At 44.7% G+C, this 23,301-nt stretch overlaps 2 protein-coding genes across 3 annotated transcripts in view; both read left to right on the top strand.

The window, feature by feature from the left end:
- Positions 1-5,182: 5,182 nt before the first annotated feature.
- Positions 5,183-23,301, top strand: part of LOC141122000 (uncharacterized) — a 146,884-nt gene continuing 128,765 nt past the window's right edge. The window contains exons 1-5 of one of the 2 annotated variants that reach the window (XM_073611786.1): positions 5,183-5,277; positions 18,744-18,871; positions 18,960-19,083; positions 19,199-19,293; positions 19,374-19,580. In XM_073611786.1, the coding sequence (XP_073467887.1) occupies positions 18,999-19,083; positions 19,199-19,293; positions 19,374-19,580 (387 nt within the window). In that variant the 5' untranslated portion in view covers positions 5,183-5,277; positions 18,744-18,871; positions 18,960-18,998. The remainder of the gene's footprint in view (positions 5,278-18,743; positions 18,872-18,959; positions 19,084-19,198; positions 19,294-19,373; positions 19,581-23,301) is intronic. The other variant, XM_073611784.1, reaches the window with a different exon arrangement.
- LOC141122058 (uncharacterized) overlaps positions 20,098-23,301 on the top strand; it is a 67,495-nt gene continuing 64,291 nt past the window's right edge. The window contains exons 1-2 of the mRNA XM_073611854.1: positions 20,098-20,122; positions 21,053-22,698. Of these exons, the coding sequence (XP_073467955.1) occupies positions 20,098-20,122; positions 21,053-22,698 (1,671 nt within the window). The remainder of the gene's footprint in view (positions 20,123-21,052; positions 22,699-23,301) is intronic.

Raw genomic sequence — 23,301 nt, 5'->3', positions numbered from 1 at the left:
AGACGAGCGCATCCAAGAGATGAAGCCGGGGTCACTACACAGAAAATCAATCCAAGGAAACAACAGGCAGGACGAGGAATAGCAAGAAGGAGCTCAGAGACAAATGAGAATATTGCTCAGCCAATGGGAGATTATCTCAGCATGACTTACATAATGAAGGAGATGAGGGGGAGGGGAGGAAGTCACTTATGGTGACCATAGATACATGGAAATTCAGCTGGTTCATCAGGGATCGGTCACATTTCCATCCATGTGTGGTCACTGCCGGATAAAAGTCACTCCATCAGCGGCTGCAGCCAATAGCTTCATCACTGATCTGTGTATTCTGAGAGCGGAGGAGCGCCCCCCATTGTCAGAATACAATAGTGCAGCGGGGAGGATTCCCCCATCCCCCTCCAATGTGTGGATGGGGGAATCACTTCAGTTTTTTCCTCTCATCCCGCTGGATGAACGATAAAACTGAACCATGTATGGCCAGATTTGGAAGGAAGATATATTAATCATCAACTGATCCCCCTGAAGGGGTTAATCTGAAGTTTCCACACTATATATGTGTGTATCATCATCTGCTGGAGATAAAAGACATCACAGTGACTATGGAGGAAGAGGACGGACATGACGGGGGGTTACTGGGTGTAAATAGAAAATAAGATCTTATTACCTCCTCTACTGTCACTTCCAGTAATGTGTACTTTGTACCTCATGGATTGTCTTGTCTGCATCTGACATCACTTCCTGTGTGTGCCAACATCACTTCCTGTCTTCCATCGAGACTTCCTGTGGTGTATCTGACATCACTTCCTGTCTTCCATAGAGATTTCCTGGGTAGAAGTGAGATCACCACCTTGTGGAGATCAGAGGAACTGCAGCCCAGGGAAATGTCTGGTAGTGTGAACACGGCCTTGTGCTGTGTGTGTATCAGGGACATGCGGTGAGGTGAGTGGCTGGTGAGGGACTGGATAGTATCAGAGCCAGATACACACAGGTTACATACACCGCGATCGTTAGAGCGAGAACAATAATTCTAGCACTAGATCTCCTCTATAACTCTAAACATGTAACCTGTAAACATCATCTTTCACATTATACAAAAAAATCGGGCAAATTTTAGTGTTCTTTTGTTTTTGTCTTTTTATTCATGAAACAGTTTCTGTTAAAAAAAATTTGTTTGAAAAATTGCTGCGCAAATACTATGTGACATAAAAAGTTGCAATGACCACCATTTTATTCTCTAGGGTGTCTGCTAAAATATATATATAATGTTTGGGGGTTCTGAGTAATTTTCTAGCAAAAAAATGATGACTTTTAGATGTAGGAGAGAAGTGTCAGAATTGGCCTGGGTGGGAAGGGGTTAATTACCAGAAGTAATAGACAAATAATTATTATATATTATTTTTAAGGTAATTTACTATATTTTCAAAATCTGTACTCAAGCAGGTGGATTAACAGACAAATTACTGAAGTTTGAAGTTATAACCAGAAATTTCACAGTAAATAGATAAATAATAAATGATTATCTTATAACATAATAATATATGATTTAGCTCGTACCTTTTCATCAGCAGAAGATTCTCATTCTCCCTCCTAACTGTGAGAAAACACGGGATTGTGGGTAATTCTTATACACATTAACACGTTTTTCCTTGTAGTTAAGAGGCCTGGGCTGGAAGGGCGTGTTTGTCGTTTAGACACACCCCCTTCTATGACACTGCAGTGAGAGGCGTGCCTCCACTGCAGCATTTTTATTGGACAGCTTGGACCAATGCTACTTTACCATTGGTCCAAGACTCCAAGCTGTCCATTGAGCTCAGTGCCTCTGATAAGAAGTGAGGAGAGGCTCTGTGATCTCATCCTCTCAGTCTGCTGCAGAGTGTGCTGGTGTTCTGCAGAGAAAGTTCCGCTCGGCGGATAAGGACCCCCCTCTACTCCGCAGGCACTGCGCCTGCACAGTAGGATCCGGCGTAAATAGCCGAAGTTGAATAGCTGAGAATCAGCTGTACACGGCGCCTGTAAGAGGGCCCCTCGCTTCGCCCGCCACACTTCGGGCACGGCCTCGCTTCCCTCGGCTCTTTTTGATTCCCCCTCTAGGTCCACTTGGATGGTGGGGAAGGAACCTGGACCCAGGGCACAGGCGCCGTGTACAGCTGATTGAAAAGTTTGAGCTTCGGCTATCTCCGGCGGCTGACAGTAGTTCGTACTGCGCAGGCGCTGCGCCTGCGCAGTTCAGGGGGGGAACTTATCCGCCGAGGGAACTTTCTCGGCAAGACACCAGCTTGTATTTAACCCCTTGCCTACCGGGCACTTCCCCCCCTTCCTGCCCAGGCGCCATTTTTCAGCTTTCAGCGCTGCGGCACTTTGAATGACAATTGCGCGGTCGTGCTACACTGTACACAAACACATTTTTTATAATTTTCTTCACACAAATAGAGCTTCTTTTGATGGTATTTAATCACTGCTGGGTTTTTTATTTTTTACAAAAAAAAAAAAGACCAACAATTTTGAAAAAAAAATGTTTTTTACTTTTTTTCTGTCAGTAAATTTTGTAACTAAGTAATTTTTCGCCTTCACTGATGTGCGCTGATGAGGCGGCACTGATGGGCACTGATTAGGTGGCACCGATGAGGAGGCACTAATATTCTGCACTTATGGGCACTGATATGTGGCACTGATATGTGGCACTGATGAGCACTGATAGGCGGCACTATTAGGTGGCACTCATGGGCACTAATAGGCTGCACTGGTGGGCACTGATAGGCGGCACTGATGGGCACTGATAGGAAGCACTGATAGGCACTGATAGGCGGTACTGATGGGCATTGATGGGTGGCACTGATGGGCATTACTAATGGGCATTGATTGACAGCAGTGATGGGCATTGATGGGCAGCACTGATAGGCGGCACTGATTGCCAGCACTGACTGGTCTCGCTAATGGGCACTGATTGGTGGCACTTGTGGGCAGTGGTGGGCACTGATTGCTGCCACTGGTGGGCACTGATAGCTGGCATTGGTGGGCACTGATTTGTGACACTATTTTGATGATCAGTGCCCTGATTACATTCCTAGATGTCCCCCTGTGAGGAGATGCCGTCGATCGGCTCTCCTCTCCACACTCCTTGTCAGTGTGAGGTGAGGAGCGCCGATTACCGGCATTTCCTTGTTTACATGTGTCCTGCTGTGATTGGACACAGCCGATCACATGGGTAAAGAGCCGCGGACACAAGATCAGGGATTGGGGTTGCACCGTGCCCTACCAACACGACGCAGTCGCAGGGGCGCGAAAGCAGCTGTTCTTGGATACCGTCACATGACGTTGTCCCAGAACGAGAGCCGCACCACCTTGCCGTCATTTGACGGTGGGTGGGCTGTAAGGATTTAAACTGGCTGCTCTGTATGTAGCTTCTGACAGGCTGAACAAGGAGCCCCGTATCTCCAGAACCATAGATGATCGGAGCCCCAAATTTCCCAGGAAGCCGAACTACGACCCTCGAAGCTCCATCTTTATTTTTGTTTTCTTTTTTTACCTTCATGGCGGGTGAGGCTCTTCCTCCCCTGACTGCACCTACCTGCAAAGATCCCCAGCCGAGAGTAAAGGGTGGAAATGGCTCCTGATCCCCAGATTTGGACAATGATGTCACCAATATAAATAGAATAAAACCCGCGCTATGTGTAACAACTCAAATACCTACAAAAATAACTTATACCGGACTGCTGCTGTAACAAAGGTAAGTATTCCCTTTATCAACTAGAAGAGCATTATGTGTCACAGCGCTGTCCTATTGTGTGTGCACATAAATCATCACAAATACACTAAAATATGTGGAGACATTCATATATAAAGTGCTAGGGGCTCAAATAATATTCTCTGCAGATCTACTGCTTCCACTTTACACCTACTTCACTGATCTTATGGTGTTTATCAATAAATGAAGTAAACTGATCTATGTGCAAATTCATATACAACATAAAGTGCTTTGTGCTCAAGATGATGTTCCCTGCAGATCCACTGCTTCCACTTTACACCTACTATATAATAAATAAATTAAAAATCTGTGCAAATTCATGTAATCATACAATATTTTGTGCTCAATATAGTGTTCTCTGCAAGTCCACTGCTTCCACTTTACATCTACTTCAACAAAGTTATTTTACTCAAAAAAAATTCTCAAATCAATAAAAATCACCACTAAGGGGGCGCCCTCACCATCACGTGTGTAAGAGGTGGAAGAAGGCGTGGCTACACTACAGCTGGCACAGTTTGGAGCACCGAGAACTTTACATCTTATCAACTTTTCATTGATTGGTGGATTTTTTTTAGCAAAATAAGTTCATTGAAATAGATGTAAAGTGGTGGACATGTAGAGAACACTATATTGAGCACAAAATATTGTATGATTACATGAATTTGCACAGATTTTTAGTTTATTTAATATAGCAGCAAATATTATAAGATGAATGAAGTAGGAGCAAAGTGGAAGCAGTGGATCTGCAGGGAACAGCATCTTGAGCACAAAGCACTTTATGTTGTATATAATTTGCACATGGATCAGTTTACTTCATTTATTGATAAACACCATAAGATCAATGAAGTAGGTGTAAAGTGGAAGCAATAGATCTGCAGAGAATATTATTTGAGCCCCTAGCACTTTATATATGAATGTCTCCACATATTTTAGTGTATTTGTGATGATTTATGTGCACACACAATAGGACAGCGCTGTGACACATAATGCTCTTCTAGTTGATAAAGGGAATACTTACCTTTGTTACAGCAGCAGTCCGGTATAAGTTATTTTTGTAGGTATTTGAGTTGTTACACATAGCGCGGGTTTTATTCTATTTATATTGGTGACATCATTGCCCAAATCTGGGGATCAGGAGCCATTTCCACTCTTTACTCTCGGCTGGGGTTCTTTGTATCCATATAACAGATGTTCTACATGACTAAATCTGCCATCAATTTTACTGCAAAATCAAAGGGGCCAAAATGTCTCCCCCCCGAGCAGTAATATATTTCTATCCCCCTTGGTGGGAGTGGAGATGACCCATCTATAAGGATATACAGTACATACACACACAGCACAAGGCCGTGTTCACACTACCAGACGTTTCTCAGGGCTGCAGTTCCTCTGATCTCCACAAGATGGTGATCTCACTTCTACCCAGACAGGAAGTCTCTATGGAAGACAGGAAGTGATGTCAGGTACAGAGAAGACAAAGGACATTCCATGTGGAAGGACGTAGAGAGAAGACGTTGCAGGATTTGGCGGCAGAGGAGGTAATACATACATTAACCCCTTCAGGGGGATCAGTTGATGATGAATATATCTTCCTTCCAAAGCTGGCCATACATGGTTCAGTTTTATCGTTCATCCAGCGGGATGAGAGGAAAAAACTGAAGTGATTCCCCCATCCACACATTGGAGGGGGATGGGGGAATCCTCCCCGCTGCACTATTGTAGTCTGACAATGGGGGGCGCTCCTCCGCTCTCAGAATACACAGATCAGTGATGAAGCTATTGGCTGCAGCCGCTGATGGAGTGACTTTTATCCGGCAGTGACCACACATGGATGGAAATGTGACCGATCCCTGCTGAACCAGCTGAATTTCCATGTCTCTATGGTCACCATAAGTCAGGGCTCAACAAATCCCAGGTCACCATGGTGACTAGAAATGGTTTCCTGGCCCCTGGGCTCTTGTCATTCTCACTGTTGGTCTGAATAATGTTTCTTCCTGAAACCCGGACACATTATTCAGACAGGAATGTGGCTCGGAGTGGGGTCAGGCGGGAGGGGGAGGGGAGGAGAAGATGATGATGGCACCCGACCTGTGAAGTGAGGGGTGGACTGGACAGGACAGGACATGAGAGGACTCATCTCACTGAGCTCCCGCTGCCCATCTTTCTCCTTTCCGCAGCCGCATTACTGTCACCATCGTCTCCTGCTTCCACCCACAGCTGCCTGTGTCCCTGCAGAGCCCTCCGGCAGAACAGAGAGGAAGGAGCGGGACCGAATCTCCAACATGGCGACACCTCGGCACTGCCACAAAGATCTCCACAAGGTGCTGAGAAACAGGACTACAGAGTCCTCACAGGAGTAACCAGAACAAGCCTGCAAAGCAGCCAGCTAAGAAACCAGCCAGGGAGGGACATGCTGCTTTATGTACACAAGATGTCCTCTCCATCCACTCTGCTCTCACACACTGCTGGGGGAGATGTACAGGACATGCAGGAGGATACAGGGGAGGAGGGATTGTATTACTGTCCTGAATTCTCAACCCCATGTCCTGTGTTCTGCACCCTTCTCCTGCATCCTGAAGATCCTGAGGTGACCTACACCTTTTCTGGTACCCTGTACCCCATGTATTCCATTCTGCACCCTCTACCCTTCCCCTGCCCCCCATGCCCTGCATTCTGCACCCTTCTCCTGCACTCCATGTCCTGCAATGACCTGCTCCCTTCTACGGTACCCTGCACCCCATGGCCTGCATTTTGAGGTGACCTGCACCTATTGTCCTGCGTTCTGCACCACATGTCCTTCACCCTTTTTCAGCACCTTGCTCCCCATGTCCTGTGTAATGCACCCTTCTCCTTCATCCCATGTGCTGTGGTGACCTACACCCTTCTCTGGTATCCTGCACCCCATGTCCTGCACCCTTCTACACCCCATGTCATGCATTTTGCACCCTTCTCCTGCATCCCATGTGCTCCGGTGACCTACTCCCTTCTCTGGTACAGTGCACTCCATGGGGGGAGTCAATAATGGAGAAAGATCTGTGTGTCCTAGTAGAAGACAGACTGAGAAATAGCATACAATGTCAAGCTGCAGCTACCAGCAAAATATTAGCATGCATAAAAAAGGGAATTTTCTCAAGTCATCTTCCAGGACGGCACCCTGAGAGATGACTGGTCCCACCTGACAGGAAACACAATTAAAGAAAAGGTCAAAAACCCCTGCCCCCCTTGTGCTCCTAAGTTTTTTGATTGTTTTTCCCCACAGCGAAACATTTTGTTTTCTAATAGACCCGAAGCAGAGGGCTGGTGGTCTCCCCCTAGGAGCTGGACCGCAGGCTTGTGAAGCCTTTGAGTCTGGTAGGGCTTGCCCTTCCTGGCAGGGTTTCCCCATCTTCCTCAGGGGGGCAGCAGAGCTTGGAAGAGCCCCCCTGAGTGCTGAAGGACCCTGTGTATAGTGGGGGATACAGAACTTCAGGGACCATTGTTTTCCGTCTTTCTCCCCCTTACCTGGCGGGTGTCTGTTTAGCAGATGGAGCTGGCGGTTGGATTTCCCGTGGGGCATGCCATTCCAGCAGGCCTCTGACTCCTGGGCCTTCGGTTTGCATATTGTGGCTTGCAGGGGAGAGGAGATGGCGCAGGCCGGTGCTCGAGTTCCATCTTGCCAGCAGCAGGAAGAGGAATGACGCAGCTTCCTCCCTTGCACCGGAAATGACGCCGCCGTGTGTCCCACGAGGCCAGGTTACTTCCAGGTCTCTGAGACTTTGGCAAAATGGTGGCGGCAGCATCCTAGGACACCAGGAGCGGAGGTCTGGCCCTCAGTGGAGGCAGGCGTCTACAGCCTGCTCTGGCCAGCATCAAGCACCCTCAGCAGGACAAGCTGCGGTGTAGAGATGGAGCGAGAGGATGGGCCAGCAGCGACAATAGCAGTGGAGGAGAACACAGGGGGTGAGTCTACCTAGCTGGCGGGTATAACGAGGGGGAGAGGGTCCCCCTAACTCTTACCCCTGCAGGGTACAGTAGCGGGTGATTTCTTTTTGAAGTAAGCGTGAAAATGTGTCTCTTTCAGGGGAGGATGTTACTGCCCAGGTGGTTGCCAGCCGTCCTAAGTCTAAGACCCCTTCCCATTCCAAGAGGTGTGGATACTGTAACGACAAGTTGTCACAGGACCACACAAAACCCTTTTGCTACAAGTGTATCCACAAGTTAGCTGGGAAGGAGACCTCTCAGGTCATGAGGGACTTTCTCTCCATACAGACAGAGATTTTAATGACCCTCAAGGCTTTCCAGGCAACCCTGAAACCCAGGGAACCCGAGGACCCACTCTAATAGGGCCCAGGCAGGGGAAGTTTCATCCTCACAGGAGGGCCCCCCATTAATAGAGCAGAAACTTGGGATCCAGGTGGCAGATTTAGACACCCTGAACCCCTGCGGTCACTGCCCTCTCAGGACTCTGAGGAGGAGGAGGAGACAGAGGTCTCTGATCAGAGCTTTTCTGATGAGGGGGAGGAAATAGAGGACAGCCAGTGGGAGGAAGAGGACTCCAGACCAGGCAGACACATCTTTTCCGCAGATGATATGGAGGTTCCCCTTAGAGCAGTGTATGCGTCAGAAGAGATCCAAGAGCCTACAGCTCAGTTTTCTGCCCAGGACAGGATGTATAGAGGCCTGCATAAACCCCAATCCAGGGTTCTCCCAATCCTCCAGGCCCTCAAAGACATCGTTCTGAGAGAATGGAAGGAGCCTGGGAGGAAGCTCTTAAAATGTAAGACCTGGAAACACAGGTGCCCTTCAAGGAGGAAGAGGAGAAAAGATTTTTTAAGAATCTGAGTCAGTCCGAGGGCAGACTGATTTTAAATGCTCCCTGGTGGCCCAAGAGGACCTGGTGCCTTACCCTGGGAAAGCCTGCGGCAGAGGGGGTGTTCAGAGAGAGTAGTTGACACCATGTTACAGAGTAGGAAGCCGGTTACCAGGTGTATTTATGCCAAATTCTGGGGAGTCTAATCACGTTGGTGTCAGGCGAGGGGGACTTCCCAGCAGGAGATCCCTGCAATCCTGGATTTCCTCCAGGACGGCATGGATCAGGGTATAGCTACTAAGACGCTCAGGGTCCAGGTGGCAGCCTTGTCTAGTTTTTTGTGTTTAATTATTTTTTATTAAGATATTATACACATAAAAACATTCCACATCATTTCAAAACCATATATATAAGCATATAGAAAACATTCATAATAAACAAACAAAAACACAATCAACACAAACATGGATCTATCTCATAATACACTCCAAGATATTAAAGATATTCCACCGTCTTCCCCCTCTTATTCCCCCCAGAGGAGAGAAAAAAAAATGTTATAGTATACTTTGTGAATAATACCCTGACCCCCCTGCCTATAATGTTGAGTTCTCTTAGTGACTTCCTTCTTATGTAAGTGAATCTGTGACTTTTCCCTACCCTTTTTATTTATTTATGAGGAGGGGAGAGGCTCAACTCCCTACCGCCATTGAAATTCCTCCTTAATAATGTGCATATTTCCGTGTAACAAAAAAAAAAATGCATATGTATTACTTCTTCCATAAACCTGATTTTATCTACCTCCCCAAACCAATCCTTTATCGTCTGGATTTTCTTTGACTTCCAATGTTTCGGAATCAATGCCTTTGCTGCGTTCAGCAGGAATGGAATAATTGCTGCTCTGTATTTCTTCCTTGGCATCCCCGTTACATGGAACAGGCATTGCCAGGGATCAAGTCCAATTTCATTCCCGCTGATCTTCTTTATCCAATCTAATACTTTCACCCAATATGGTTGAATTAGGGGGCACTGCCACCATATATGTGCATAAGTTCCAACCTCCCCACATTCCCTCCAACATAGAGGAGATAGGTCGGGATTAATTAAAAAAGTAAAAAGTACCATTTAATTAATAATTTATAATTCATTTCCTTCGTCCTTGTGTCCGTTGAAGACGAGTCAACATAATCAAAAACTTTACTTCTCATTATTTCTGGCAGTAGCTGATTCAATTCTAATTCCCAACCCTCCAAAGGACACATGGACTCCACATCCAGGGGAATCATCAACATCCTATATATATTGGAAATCTCCTGTCTATTTATTCCCCCTTGATCGACTAATCTTTCCCATAAGTTTAGCCCACTAACCGAGCAGAAAGGTTTTGGGAAAGTTTCAACAAAATGTTGAAGTTGTCTGTATCTCCATACATCCCATGATGTTTCACCACATTTTTCTCGCAATTCCATTAATGAACAGAGGACATTTCCTTTCAGAACATCTTTTAACCTCAGGTGATCCAAAGAAGTCAAATTTAAATACAGTTTGTTATCCTTACCTGGAGAAAAATAATTATTACCTGTCAGAGGCATCAGGGGACTATTTTATTGCCAAGATATGCTTTTGAGAAGCTTATCCCATAATCTCAGTATTTCTATAGTAATTGGAGCCATTTCTCTAGAGAAACCTCTATGTTGCCTTGAATCCAAATAATCTGTCCCAGATCTGATTTACTCAACTCTGCCTCTAGTGACACCCATTTTTTGTACAGAGAGCCATGAACCTAATCCATAACTCTCCGCAGTACCGCCACCGCGTGATATTTTTCAAAATCTGGAAGGAATAGTCCCGTTCTCTCCTTTGGTCTGCTCAGTATTTTATAGGCAATGCGATTGCCTCTATTATTCCATATAAACTTTTGCAGTATCAATTAGAGGTCGACCGATATATCGGCCGATATTTGACGTTTTTTACTTAATCGGCATCGGCCTATTGTGCTGATAAAAATGGCTGATTATAACTTCAGCGCGACTTGCAAATGACTTCTGTAATAGAAGTCAATGCAAGTTGCCTGAAGTTTTCTGTGGAGAGACTTCTCTCCTCCTCTGGGCAGCCAAGTCTGATAAGAAGAAACATTGTATCTCTTCAGGTTCTTTTATCAATGAGCTGAGCTCTCTGTGTAGGAGTTCTCAGTTTAACCATTTAAAGACTAAGGGCTCTTTCATATGGGGCGGGTCAGTGATGATCCGCCCCGTGAACATCCGCTTGCAGGAAGATGACAGGTCCATCGCTGCACACTGTGCAGTGACGGACCTGTCAGAGCGCCGCTCTCCCCTATGGGGGATCGAGTGATGACGGACCGTAGTGTCTGTCGTCACCCGATCCGATCACGGATGGAAAAGTAGGTTTTTCCTCCGTTACACTTTTTCGGAGCGGGTCAGATGTCAGCGGACATGTCACCGCTGACATCCAACGCTCCATAGACCACCATGGAGTGTCCGTTCAGGTCCGCCTAAAAAACTGACAGGCGGACCTGAACGGACAGTCCGTGTGAAAGAGGCCTAAATCCTTTGAGACTTGTTGCTTACAAGTAAAAATCCTTTTTCTGCTAGAAAATCACTTAGAACCCCCAAATATTATATATATATTTTTTAGCAGAGACCCTAGGGAATAAAATAGCGGTTGTTGCAATATTTTATGTCACACGGTATTTGCGCAGCGGTCTTTCAAACGCAATTTTAAAAAAAAAAATACACTAATGAATTTAAAAAAAAACGAAGCAGTAAAGTTAGCCCATTTTTTTTCATCCAAAAGTTTTGATTACCTGTTTTTGTGTATTTAATATTTAAGATATAGTTTTTTTTGTTATCTAAATTATACATACAAGTGAACTGATTGGAGGTTTGTTTTGTTTAATAAATATTTAAATGTAAAAAAATTTCTGTATCACTTATTACTTAAGGCTGCTTTCACACTGGAGCGGGCATGCGTTGACGGTAAAACGCTGCTAGTTTTAGCGGCGCTTTGCCGTCATTTTAGCGGTGTTATTCGGCTGCTAGCGGGGTGCTTATAACACAGCTAGCGGCCGAGGAAGGGGATAAATGCGTCTCTGAAGCGCCGCTGCCGAAATGCTTTGCAGGCGCTCTGACAGTGGTGCGCATTCATTTCAATGGGCAGGAGTGGTGGAGGAGGGGTATACACCGCTCCAAAGATGCTGCTTGCAGGACTTTTTTTTAACATCCTGCCAGCGCATCGCCTCAGTGTGAAAGCACTCGGGATATCACACTGAGACTGCAGGGGAGACGTTTTACAGGCACTTTACAGGCGCTATTTTTAGCCCAAAAGCGCCTGAAAAATGCCCCAGTGTGAAAAGGGTCTAACTGTTAGATTTTATGAGATGAAGGGAAAAAGAAAAAAAATCTGCCTAATATATTGGCCCAAAAAAATCGACATCATATATCGGCCATCGGCCGCCGCGAATTCTAAATATCGTCATCGGCCAGAGAAAAACCCATATCGGTCGACCTCTAGTATCAATCTAAGAGTTTTAAAATAAGTCGCAGGGATGTTTATCGGCAGACACTGAAAGATATACAGGGCTTTCGGGAGAGTCATCATTTTGATCACACTTATCCTGCCAAACCATGACAGTCTATGTGCAGGGTATCCTTTCAAATCTTGTTTAATTTTATTCAGTAGGGGCAGATAGTTGTCCTGATATAGATCTATTGTTGATATTGACAGAAACACTCCCAGATATTTCAAACCCCTCTTCCTCCACTTAAAGGGATACAGATTTCTGAGATCCCTTCCTTCATCTGAGGAAACCGAGATATCTAATATCTCAGTTTTCTCCGTGTTGATCTTAAGGTTCGATACAGCCCCATAGATACTCAATTCTAACAAAATCTCTGGGAGTGTCTGTGTGGGGTTCGTTATATATAACGTAACATCATCCGCAAACGCGGATGTCTTATGTGCTTGTCCTGCAACCTCTATACCTTTTTAATTTTATAACTAAGAAAAGAGGGGTAGGGGTATGTGGCGCTCCCTATGATGGGGTATCCTGTAGGGTGTGTGTGCTCTAAACCCCTAAACAAATATATTAAACCATGTGAAAACCTACACCTCATAATGAAATATACTGTAGCATAATAGGCAAACCTAGTGAACATAATATGTGTCAATATCTGTTTAAAAGCTCATATACCGCTACCATATAAAGTGACTTAAAGGTCTAATTGCAGTGGGAGAAAATGTGACCATCAAAGTCTCCCCTGCTAACCCACAATAGATATACAGGAAGAATATTAAACACTATTGATATCTGAGCGTGTAGTAATAAGTGTCCACTCCAGCAGGTATAAAACATTAATATAGGAAGTGAAAACAAATAAAATGTGAACACCAGTCCCATGAAAAAATAAAATAAAAAATGTATAAAATGAAAAAAAGTGAACAAATGGTAACGGGTACATTGTACTCCTACAATTTCACAAAAAAAGTGTCAAAAATTGTAAAAAACAGACAGACACAGCATGGGACAAGTCCTTTATTAAAAAAGAAAAAAAAATTCCAGCGATGTAATCCTTCCTTGTCCCATGATACGGAGAAAGACACCACCACGACACGATCCGCCTCCATGGGAGAAGCCCGCTGAATGATGCTAGACCTGCCGTGACAGTTCTTAAATAGCTGAGGGCGGGGCCACCCGTGACGTGCGCCGGTGACCCCGGCCCCCTCTGACGCAACGGGGAAACGCAGCGAGGTTACCCAGTGACGGAAACCACCGTTGTGTCAGAGAGGGGCAGATCACCCGTACATGTCACTGGGTAACCCCACGGTGTTTCCCCGTTGCGTCAGAGGGGGCGGGGCCACCCGTGCATGGGGGTGGCCCCTCTCTCAGCTATTTAAGAACTGTCACGGAAGGTCTAGCATCATTCAGCAGGCTCCTCCCATGGAGGTGGATCGTGTCGTGGCGGCGTCTTTCTCTGTATCCTGGGACCAGGAAGGATTACATCGCTGGAATTTTTTTTTCTTTTTTAATAAAGGACTTGTCCCATGCTGTGTCTGTGTGTTTTTTACAATGTTTGACACTTTTTTGTGAAATTGTAGGAGTACAATGTACTCGTTACCATTTCACACAGGGAGATCTGGGTAGTCCCCTTGTTAAAGGGGGCTTCCAGATTCCGATAAGCCCCCCGCCCGCAGACCCCCACAACCACCGGGCAAGGGTTGTGGGGATGAGGCCCTTGTCCCCATCAACATGGGGGCATCCTCCCCATGTTGAGGGCATGTGGCATGGTACAGTTCAGGAGAGGGGGGCGCTCACTGACGGCCTGGTATGGAATTTGGGGGGACCCCCACGCTTTTTTTTTTTTTTTTTTTAATTATGGTTTGGGGTTGCCCTTAATATTCATACCAGACCCAAAGTGCCTGGTAATGATCTTTTAAGTGTATTGTCGGGACCGATAATTCATTAATAGCCGGCACTAGCGCTAGCAATTTTAAATGACTTTTTTTTTCCTTTAGAAATGTCATTTTGCTGTCGGACTGTTGTAAACATGGGAAACATGCGCCCCTTTACAGGCATACTATAGACACCCCCAGGTACGAAATTTAAAGGATTATTTCACTTTTATTGTTTCACTTTAAGCATTATTAAAATCACTGCTCCCGAAAAAAATTTCCGTTTTTAAAACTTTTTTTTGCATTGATACATGTCCTCTGGGGCGGGACCCAGGTCCCCAAACACGTTTTATGACAATAACTTGCATATTAACCCTTAAAATTAGCACTTTTGATTATTCATGTTCGTTTCCCATAGACTTAAACGGTGTTAGCATGTCCGAGCAAATTTTTTGCCTGTTCTCATGTTCTGCTGCGAACCGAACAGGGGGGTGTTCGGCCCATCCCTACTGATGATCTAAAAAAACCATAATCAATTCTCGAGTAGGAGGAATGTACCTGAGAATAATATGTAAAGTCCCTCCCCCTAGGGTGCATAATTCTCCAAGCCTCCACAAGCTGCTGCTGGTGTCGTTTTTGTTTAATTGCTTTGAGATATTTAACCTCTGAACGTAAGGAGAGAGGCTGGCTATCCAGTGTTGGGTCAAGCACAAAATTGAAATCCCCTGTCATAATTACTTTTCCCTCTTTAAAATTTTCTACCTTTCTCAAGAAGGGACATGGAACAAGGCGCCCTTAATGAATAGGTACCTTCCTTCCCGTTTTTTGGACCCACTGATCAAGAGATTTTTGTCGGCCTGGGAGAGGATGTCCCCGGTGAAAATGAACCAATTTCCACCATGGGATCTTACCCTAGTCCTCGGAGCCCTGGCCAAGGCACTGTTCGAGCCCTTGGCTCATATCCTACTTAAATTACTTGCCCTTAAGACAACCTTCCTGCTGGCCATTACAACAGCCAGGAGGATAGGTGATCTCCAGGCTCTGTCTGTAAAAGAGCCCTTTTTCTTATTATTTTAAGACAGGCTTATCCTCAGGCAGGATCCCCTGTACCTTCCGAAGGTGGCCTCATGGTTCCACAGGACGAAGGAGATTGTCCTTCCTTCATTTTGTGCCAATCCTCAGAACGAGAAGGAAAGTTCATTTCATTGTTTAAATGTCAGGCTAAACAGGTTCCTACGGTACAAGAAGTCCGGAAGCACCTTCTGAAGGAGGTGTTTATGGTCACGATAGACCTAAAAGACGCCTTTCTTCACGTCCCCATTTTTCCAGAGCACCAGGAATTTCTATGGTTTGTGGTTCTCTCAGGTTAGTGTGTGGAGCATTGGCAGTTTTGCGCCCAACCCTTTAGGCTGCAAGCCAGCCCGAGAGTTTTCACAAAGATCCTTGCAGAGGTGGTTTTGTACCTCCATCTCCATGGGATAGCGCTGATCCCCTATCTGTGGATGACCTTTTGGTTTTCAACCAGAGTCACGATCTACTACTGTCCGACCTGGACAAAGTGGTAAGTACCTTGGATTCCCTGGGGTGGTTAATCAGCCTTCAAAAAATCCTCTCTGATTCCAGGACAGACCAAGGTTTACCTAGGGTTCAGGTGGGACCAGTTATCTCTCAGGGTGCCATCCTGGAAGACTTCCCAGAAACACCGTTACCGGTAAGTGTAACTGGTCATTTTCTCCAGCGATAAAACTATAATTCTACCACTTTATAAAACTCTGGTCAGGCCACATCTGGAGTATTCCGTCCAGTTTTGGTCACCAGTCCTCAGAAGAGATGTGCTGGAGCTGGAGAGAGTCCAAAGAAGGGCAACTAAATTAGGGCTGAAACAACTAATCGATTAATCGATAACTAATCGATTATGAAATTAATCGATTACTATTTTCATAATCGATTAATCGGCCAGTAACATAATGTGGTTTAAAAAAACTAAAATGAGCCCTTTATAGTACAAAAAGAGCAAATAATCGCTACTGTAAATATTACTTTCACAGTTCTACAGTAAAAAAAATGAACCCCTTGCAGTAGTGATTATTTTCTTTTTTTTGTACTATAAAGGGCTAATATTCGTTTTTTTTAACCCCATTATGTTACTAAACGTCTTACACCTGGATCACATCTATGTGTTTTTTGGTGCTTTTTGCAGAAACGGACTACAGTTCATTTACATGGTTTCCTATGGGACACGTTCACATCGATGCTTTTTCAGCCGCTGCGTATTTGGAAAGCAGCAGTGACTTTTTTTAACGCAAAACAGTGCTTTTTTGGTTCAACATACTTTAATGGAGAAGCTGCAGAAAAGCATGTAATGCGTTTTTGCAGCAATTTGTGTTTTTTAATCTGCCCAACAACAAATTGGCCAAAAAAATGCAAAAACGCAAATCGCAGCAAAATCACGTGCGCAAAAATCAAAACGCACAGCAAAGAGCACTGCAGAAACAAAACAAAAGCAAACTGCATAGATGTGTACAGAGCCTTATGCTGGCCACACAGATCAATTTTCAGATGAGAAAATTCAGACGAAAAATCTTTGTACATTCGATGAATGAAAGAATGTTTGAAATTTTCACTTGTTTTTAACATTCTGTTTTTAAAATAATTGTAATTTCTGAACGAAAACCACATACACTGTCTGATAATTCCTTTCACCAAGAAGTTTTTTTATTATTTCCAAATTTTCCCATTACTGTGGTTGAAAATGAACGTCGATTTGACCCCACTAACGATTAGGAAATCAAACGAACGTTCTTATCTCTCCTCTAATAGTATATACAGTATATCTCTTCTGTCTGTTATTCTCAGAGTGGATTAGATATTTTGCTCCCTAACCATATAGTTGGTTATTTATATTTACCACAGCATAGAGATATTTAAGAATAAATTGCCTTTTTTTAAAACTTTACATATTAACTAAATTGTACACCACACTTTTTTTTTTAAGGTCATTAACCGATTAATCGAAACAGTAATCGGCCAACTAATCGATTATGAAAATAATCGTTAGTTGCAGCCCTAAACTAAATTAATTAGGGGGCTGGAGGACCTCAAATATGAGGAGCGACTACAAGCGCTAAATTTATTCTCGCTGGAGAAAAGACACCTGAAAGGGGATATGATAGCTATTTACAAATATCTCAGTGGTGATCCCAGCATAGGAAAAAAGCTATTCAATCTCAGGGGGTGTTAGAGGACACACAATGAGATTGGAGGAGAATCGGTTTAACCTTAAGCTGTGTAGGGGTTTTTTCACTGTCAGGGTGGTAAGAATGTGGAACTCTCTTCCACAAGTGGTGGTGTCTGCGGGGAGTATTGATATTTTTAAGAGACTCTTGGACGTGCATTTTAAATAACACAACATACAGGGATATCGGAAATGAAATTGACACTGACACACCTGCGCCTACACAGGTCGGGCTGGATGGACTATTGTCTTTATTCAACCTTACCTACTATGTAACTATGTCCTGCATTCTGCACACTGTACCCTTCTCCTGCATCTCATGTCCTGTGGTGACCTACACCCTTCTCTGGTACCCGGCACCCCATGTCCTACATTCTGCACCCTGCACCCCAGGTCCTGCATTCTGCACCCTACACCACATGTCCGGCATTCTGCACACAGCACAACATGTCCTGCACCCTTCTCCTGCACCTTGCACCCCAAGTCTTGTGTTCTGCACCTCACAAATTACTTGCCCTGCCCCAGGCGCTGATAACCCACACTAACTTTTTTAGCTGGCTCCTAGATTCAAAGCAAATTTGTCAAGCCCCACCTTAAGTGACTTTCTCCCCTCCCCCTCATCTCCTTCATTATGTAAGTCATGCTGAGATAATCTCCCATTGGCTGAGCAATATTCTCATTGGTCTCTGAGCTCCTTCTTGCTATTCCTCGTCCTGCCTGTTGTTTCCTTGGATTGATTTTCTGTGTAGTGACCCCGGCTTCATCTCTTGGATGCGCTCGTCTGTCGCTTGTCCTGACCTTTATCCTGATTCCTGGATCTCCTCCTCATCTCTCCTCCATATCCTCTTACACAGCTTTTCTCCACACCTGCAGTGATCCTGGGGGGTGGAAACTTGGCACCAACACTCAGCAAAATCCATCCCCACCATTAGGAGCTCTGGAGAAAATTGTCTGCTATTTACACTCCGTTCCTCCGCACATCACCTAATCACATGAGAGCTTACTTTCACAGATTCCTGACAGATTTCTGTATGGTAAAGGTCAAAGTTCACTCTTCCGTTAAGGAGAGGTGGGACACACCCAGGAACAATGATTTGGTTTACACAGGAGCCTCATATTGAGGACCCCTCAAACCTCCTCTTCCAAATGTCTCTCCATCCAGAGTCTATATGTCCTATGACATCACACTGACCTCACAGCTTCTCCTCCCAATGTCCCTCCATCCAGAGTCTATATGTCCTATGACATCACACTGACCTCACAGCTCCTCCTCCCAATGTCCCTCCATCCAGAGTCTATCTGTCCTAATGTCCATCTATCTGGCTTTTTTTCTGATGATCTTAGGATGTGGGCGGACCCTTGGCATCCTCACTTGCAAACTAGGACTGTTGGTCCTGCATTGTATATAATGACATTAGAATACCTGCTACAAGCTTTTAACCTATTTTAGTTTTTGTCCTTTGTGGGTAAATTTATACCTCAGTCTGAAGTGGGGCTTTAATAAAATGGAAACCTGAATGGTGAGGTGAGGAGGATTCTGGGAATATTGATTGATTTTTGCTATTTGTATTTAGATCTAGAATTTTCCTCCTGTGAAGTCTGGAGATCATATGACCATCACATTGCCTCCACCTCCCTCCCTGAAAGAATAGAGAAATACAAAGAAGATTCTAGAAGTCACCAAAGAGATCATTGAGGAGAGGTGAGCGGTGCTGGGAATTCTGGGACATTATCCAGTAACAGACAAGGGATGTGTCTGGATGGTGACTGTATCATTGTGTGTGTGTCAGGTTCCTATAAGGTGTCAGGATGTCACTGTCTATTTCTCCATGGAGGAGTGGGAGTATTTAGAAGGACACAAGGATCTCTACAAGGACGTCATGATGGACAATCAGCCGCCCCTCACATCACCGGGTAAGAGGAGACTTTATTGTAAAGGAGAGAGCAGTACGGAGGGTCCACCTAGATCCCCATCATCTGATAAACACATAGAAACAATGTATTCAGTCAGTGTGTGTGTTTCCTACAGATGAATCCAGTAATGGGAACCCACCAGAGAGATGTCCCCGTCCTCTGTATTCCCGGGATTCCACACAAGATCACACCATCCCCCACCATCATCAGGTAGATGATTGACAATTATTGGTAGTTCTGATTTATACACAGCATGATTGTTACAGTGAATGTTTTATTTTATCTTTCAGAGTGGAAACCTCGGGGATGATAATATTGATATTAAAGAAGAGTATAAAGAGGAGAATGAGGAGTATGGAGTGATGGAGGAGTTTTCAGAAGGACACAAGGATATGATGGAGCCACCAAATACCAGGAACCCACCAGAGAGATGTCCCCGTCCTCTGTATTCCTGGGATTCCACACAGGAAGATCACACCATCCCTCACTGTTACAAGGTTGGTGGGATGGATCATCTAGAACATTGATTTGTAGAAATAATGTGTGGATTTCTTATGTGATGTCACAATAATAAAGGTTATATGTTACAGATGATATTCTCTCTCATTTTCTTGATTTAGAGTGGAGATCCAATCGATATAGAATTTGAGGTTAAAGCAGAAGAAGAAGAGATGTATTTGAGGGATGATCAGCAGTCTATGGAGGAGGATGGAATAACGGGGACATTTATAGAGGAGGACACTCCTACAGATATCAGCACAGGTGGGTCATTAACACTAAATACATTCCTCCACCCATACTGCTCACTGATTGGTCCAGAGTAGGGCAAGAACTGGATGATATCAGCCTGCAATACCCTGGTCACTTTCCTGAGCTGTGTTCCCCATCCTGTATTCCTGTATTTCTCTTGGATAATCTTCCTTCTCTGTGCTGCAGACACAATTTATGTATCTAGACTGGATTTATGGAGATTCTGGGGTTCAGCTGGCAGAAAAATGTTCATTTTTACCATAGATGTTACTAGACCTAGGCACCTGGGGTATGTGCTTTGGGTCTTCTACCTCATGCCCTGGTCTAGCATGATTTCTGACAGAACAATTCTCCCAGGATTACTTGTTCTGTTGTTTTCTGGCTGTGCCGGGTGGAGGGATATGTCTGTATAGTCTCAGACCCAAGTCACTGAGTGCAGTCTCAGGAGATGGGAGGCAGCGGTGTGGGACCTCTGCAACTTGTCTCATGTAAACATTTAATCTTCCACTGATTACTGAATACCAATATTATGAGTCCTGACCCTTACACTGTATAATTTATATTGTACATTACATACTCCTGACCCCTGCACTATATATTCTATGTTATACATTACATTATTCTGATATTATAAAATCCTTAAAAATTCCTTAAGTCCTTAAATTTCTTAAAATGACATAGTCCTGACTTCTCTTGCACCCATTTTCTACCAGCTGGACATTTTATATTTGATGATTTGATTGGAGCACAGACTTTTACATGTTGATAATAATGTGATAACATCCTCAAACTTTTGAACCTTAAACAGAAAGTGATAATGAGAGAGGAGTCAATACCCATTGATGGTGGTCTTCAGGATCAGTCCAGTCTTCATCTTGGTTGTTCTCCCCCCATCCTCACTCTCTGACCTCTGGTGGGGCTCAGCCCCGCTGCTATTCATGACTAAATCATGGACTAAATAAGGAAGTGCATGACTTCTTGTGTTGGGAAGATGACAATGAGTGATAGAGGGGGTGGGGACACTCGTCCTATAATCCCCTCATCACTGTCACTCCTATAAAAGACAGTTCTCGTTGTTTCCTTACTCTCTGACTAAGGTCCATGAATAAAGAAATGAACTGGAAGGAGATCAGAGGACCCATTTACTAGTTATCTTGAGGGGGGAATTGTAAGATCCTCAGAGACAAAGCTGTCTGATGGGGGCGGAGTCCTGGTTTAGGGGAGAAGCCGTATTCCTGTCCTGAGTGCGGGAAATGTTTTTCACAGAAGTCCAATCTTTACACACATCAGAGATCTCACACAGGTGAGAATCCATATTCCTGTTCCGAGTGTGGGAAATGCTTTGTACTAAAGTCACAACTTTTCACACATCAGAGTTCTCATAACGGGAATAATCCAGGAGAAAACCCGGCTACCTCAAATGTCCATCCAGAACCACACAGTGTAGATGGACCATCGTATTCCTCTTATACTGAGGAACCTCAGACTGTGAGGGACGGTGCCGTCCTTCCAACAGAGAAGAGCTTTTCCTGTACTGAGTGCGGGAAGTGTTTCCCTTTTAAATCCACTCTTGGTGTGCATAAAAGATCTCATACAGGAGAGAAGCCCTATTCCTGTCCTGAGTGCGGAAAATGTTTTTCAGTGAAGTCCAGTCTTGACAAACATCAGAGATCTCACACAGGGGAGAAGCCATATTCCTGTCCTGAGTGCTGTAAATGTTTTTCACAGACATCCCATCTTTACACACATCAGAGATCTCACACAGGAAAGAAGCCATATTCCTGTCCTGAGTGCGGGAAAGGTTTTTCACGGAAGCCCGATCTTAACATACATCAGAGATCTCACACGGGGCAGAAGCCATATTGCTGTCCTGAGTGTGGAAAATGTTTTTCAGTGAAGTCCGATCTTTACAAACATCAGAGATCTCATACAGGTGAAAAGCCGCATTCCTGTCCTGAGTGTGGGAAATGTTTTTCACAGAAGTCCAGTCTTTACACACATCAGAGATCTCACACGGGACGAAAGCCATATTCCTGTCCTGAGTGTGGGAAATGTTTTTCAGTGAAGTCCAATCTTTCCACACATCAGAGATCTCACACGGGGGAAAAGCCGTTTTCCTGTCCTGAGTGTGGGAAATGTTTTTCAGTGAAGTCCAGTCTTGACACACATCAAAGATCTCACACGGAGGAGAAAACGTATTCCTGTCCTGAGTGCGGGAAATGTTTTTCACAGAAGTCTAATCTTTACAAGCATCAGAGATCTCACACGGGGGAGAAGCCGTATTCCTGTCCTGAGTGCGGGAAATGTTTTTCACAGAAGTCCGATCTTAACACACATCAGAGATCTCACACGGGGGAGAAGCCATTTTCCTGTCCTGAGTGCGGGAAATGTTTTTCAGTAAAGTCCAGTCTTTCCACACATCAGAGATCTCACACGGGGCAAAAGCTGTATTCCTGTCCTGAGTGCGGGAAATGCTTTTCAGTGAAGTGCAGTCTTGACACACATCAGAGATCTCACACAGGGGAGAAGCCATATTCCTGTCCTGAGTGCGGAAAATGTTTTTCAGTGAAGTCCAGTCTTGACACACATCAGAGATCTCACACAGGAGAGAAGCCGTTTTCCTGTTCTGAGTGCCGGAAATGTTTTTCAGCGGAGTCCAATCTTTACAGACATCAGAGATCTCACACGGGGGAGAAGCCGTATTCCTGTATGGAGTGTGGAAAATGTTTTTCAGCGAAGTCCAGTCTTTACAGACATCAGAGATCTCACAAGGAGGAGAAGCCGTATTCCTGTATGGAGTGTGGAAAATGTTTTTCAGCGAAGTCCAGTCTTTACAGACATCAGAGATCTCACACGGAGGAGAAGCCGTATTCCTGTCCTGAGTGAGGGAATTGTTCCTCACTGAAGTCCTGTCTTCCTGTATATCAGGAATCCAACACAACCCTCGAGGTGTATTATTGCCTTGAGTGTGGGAAATGTCTTCTATATGAATGTTGCTGGACATCACAGCTCTCATGTGGGGAAGAAGCACACCCTGATATACACCTCAGATATACTCCATGGCTGATCTTCATCATGTAAGAAACAGTTCATAAGGAGATCAGAGATCACCAAAGACATGGATGAAGTTTTGTAAAAATACAATGGATGGGCGGCTCATACAGGTCTGATAATGTGCTTTTATGTCATGGCTTTCTTCCAGGTCCGCACCCATGCACGCACACACCCAGAAACCTCCACTGTCATTGGCTGTAGGACAAGTTTGTCAGCAGGTTCCAGCCAATGATTTTGCCCGGTACCCTGCTGATCACCTGCAGCCAATGACAAATCACTCTTGTGTTTTAATTTATAAACGCGGGGAGCTATCTTGTGATTTCTTCTCTTCCTGAGTCCTTTTCGGTTCAGGAAGAGAAGAGAACACCACACTGTGAGTAGAATCACCACACTTTACACCCACACACCTTAGAT

The sequence above is a fragment of the Aquarana catesbeiana genome, unplaced genomic scaffold (assembly GCF_042186555.1).
Source record: "Aquarana catesbeiana isolate 2022-GZ unplaced genomic scaffold, ASM4218655v1 unanchor237, whole genome shotgun sequence".
Lineage (NCBI taxonomy): Eukaryota > Metazoa > Chordata > Amphibia > Anura > Ranidae > Aquarana > Aquarana catesbeiana.
The sequence above is the reverse complement of the archived record's forward strand: the minus strand, read 5'-3'. Positions and strand labels throughout refer to the sequence as shown.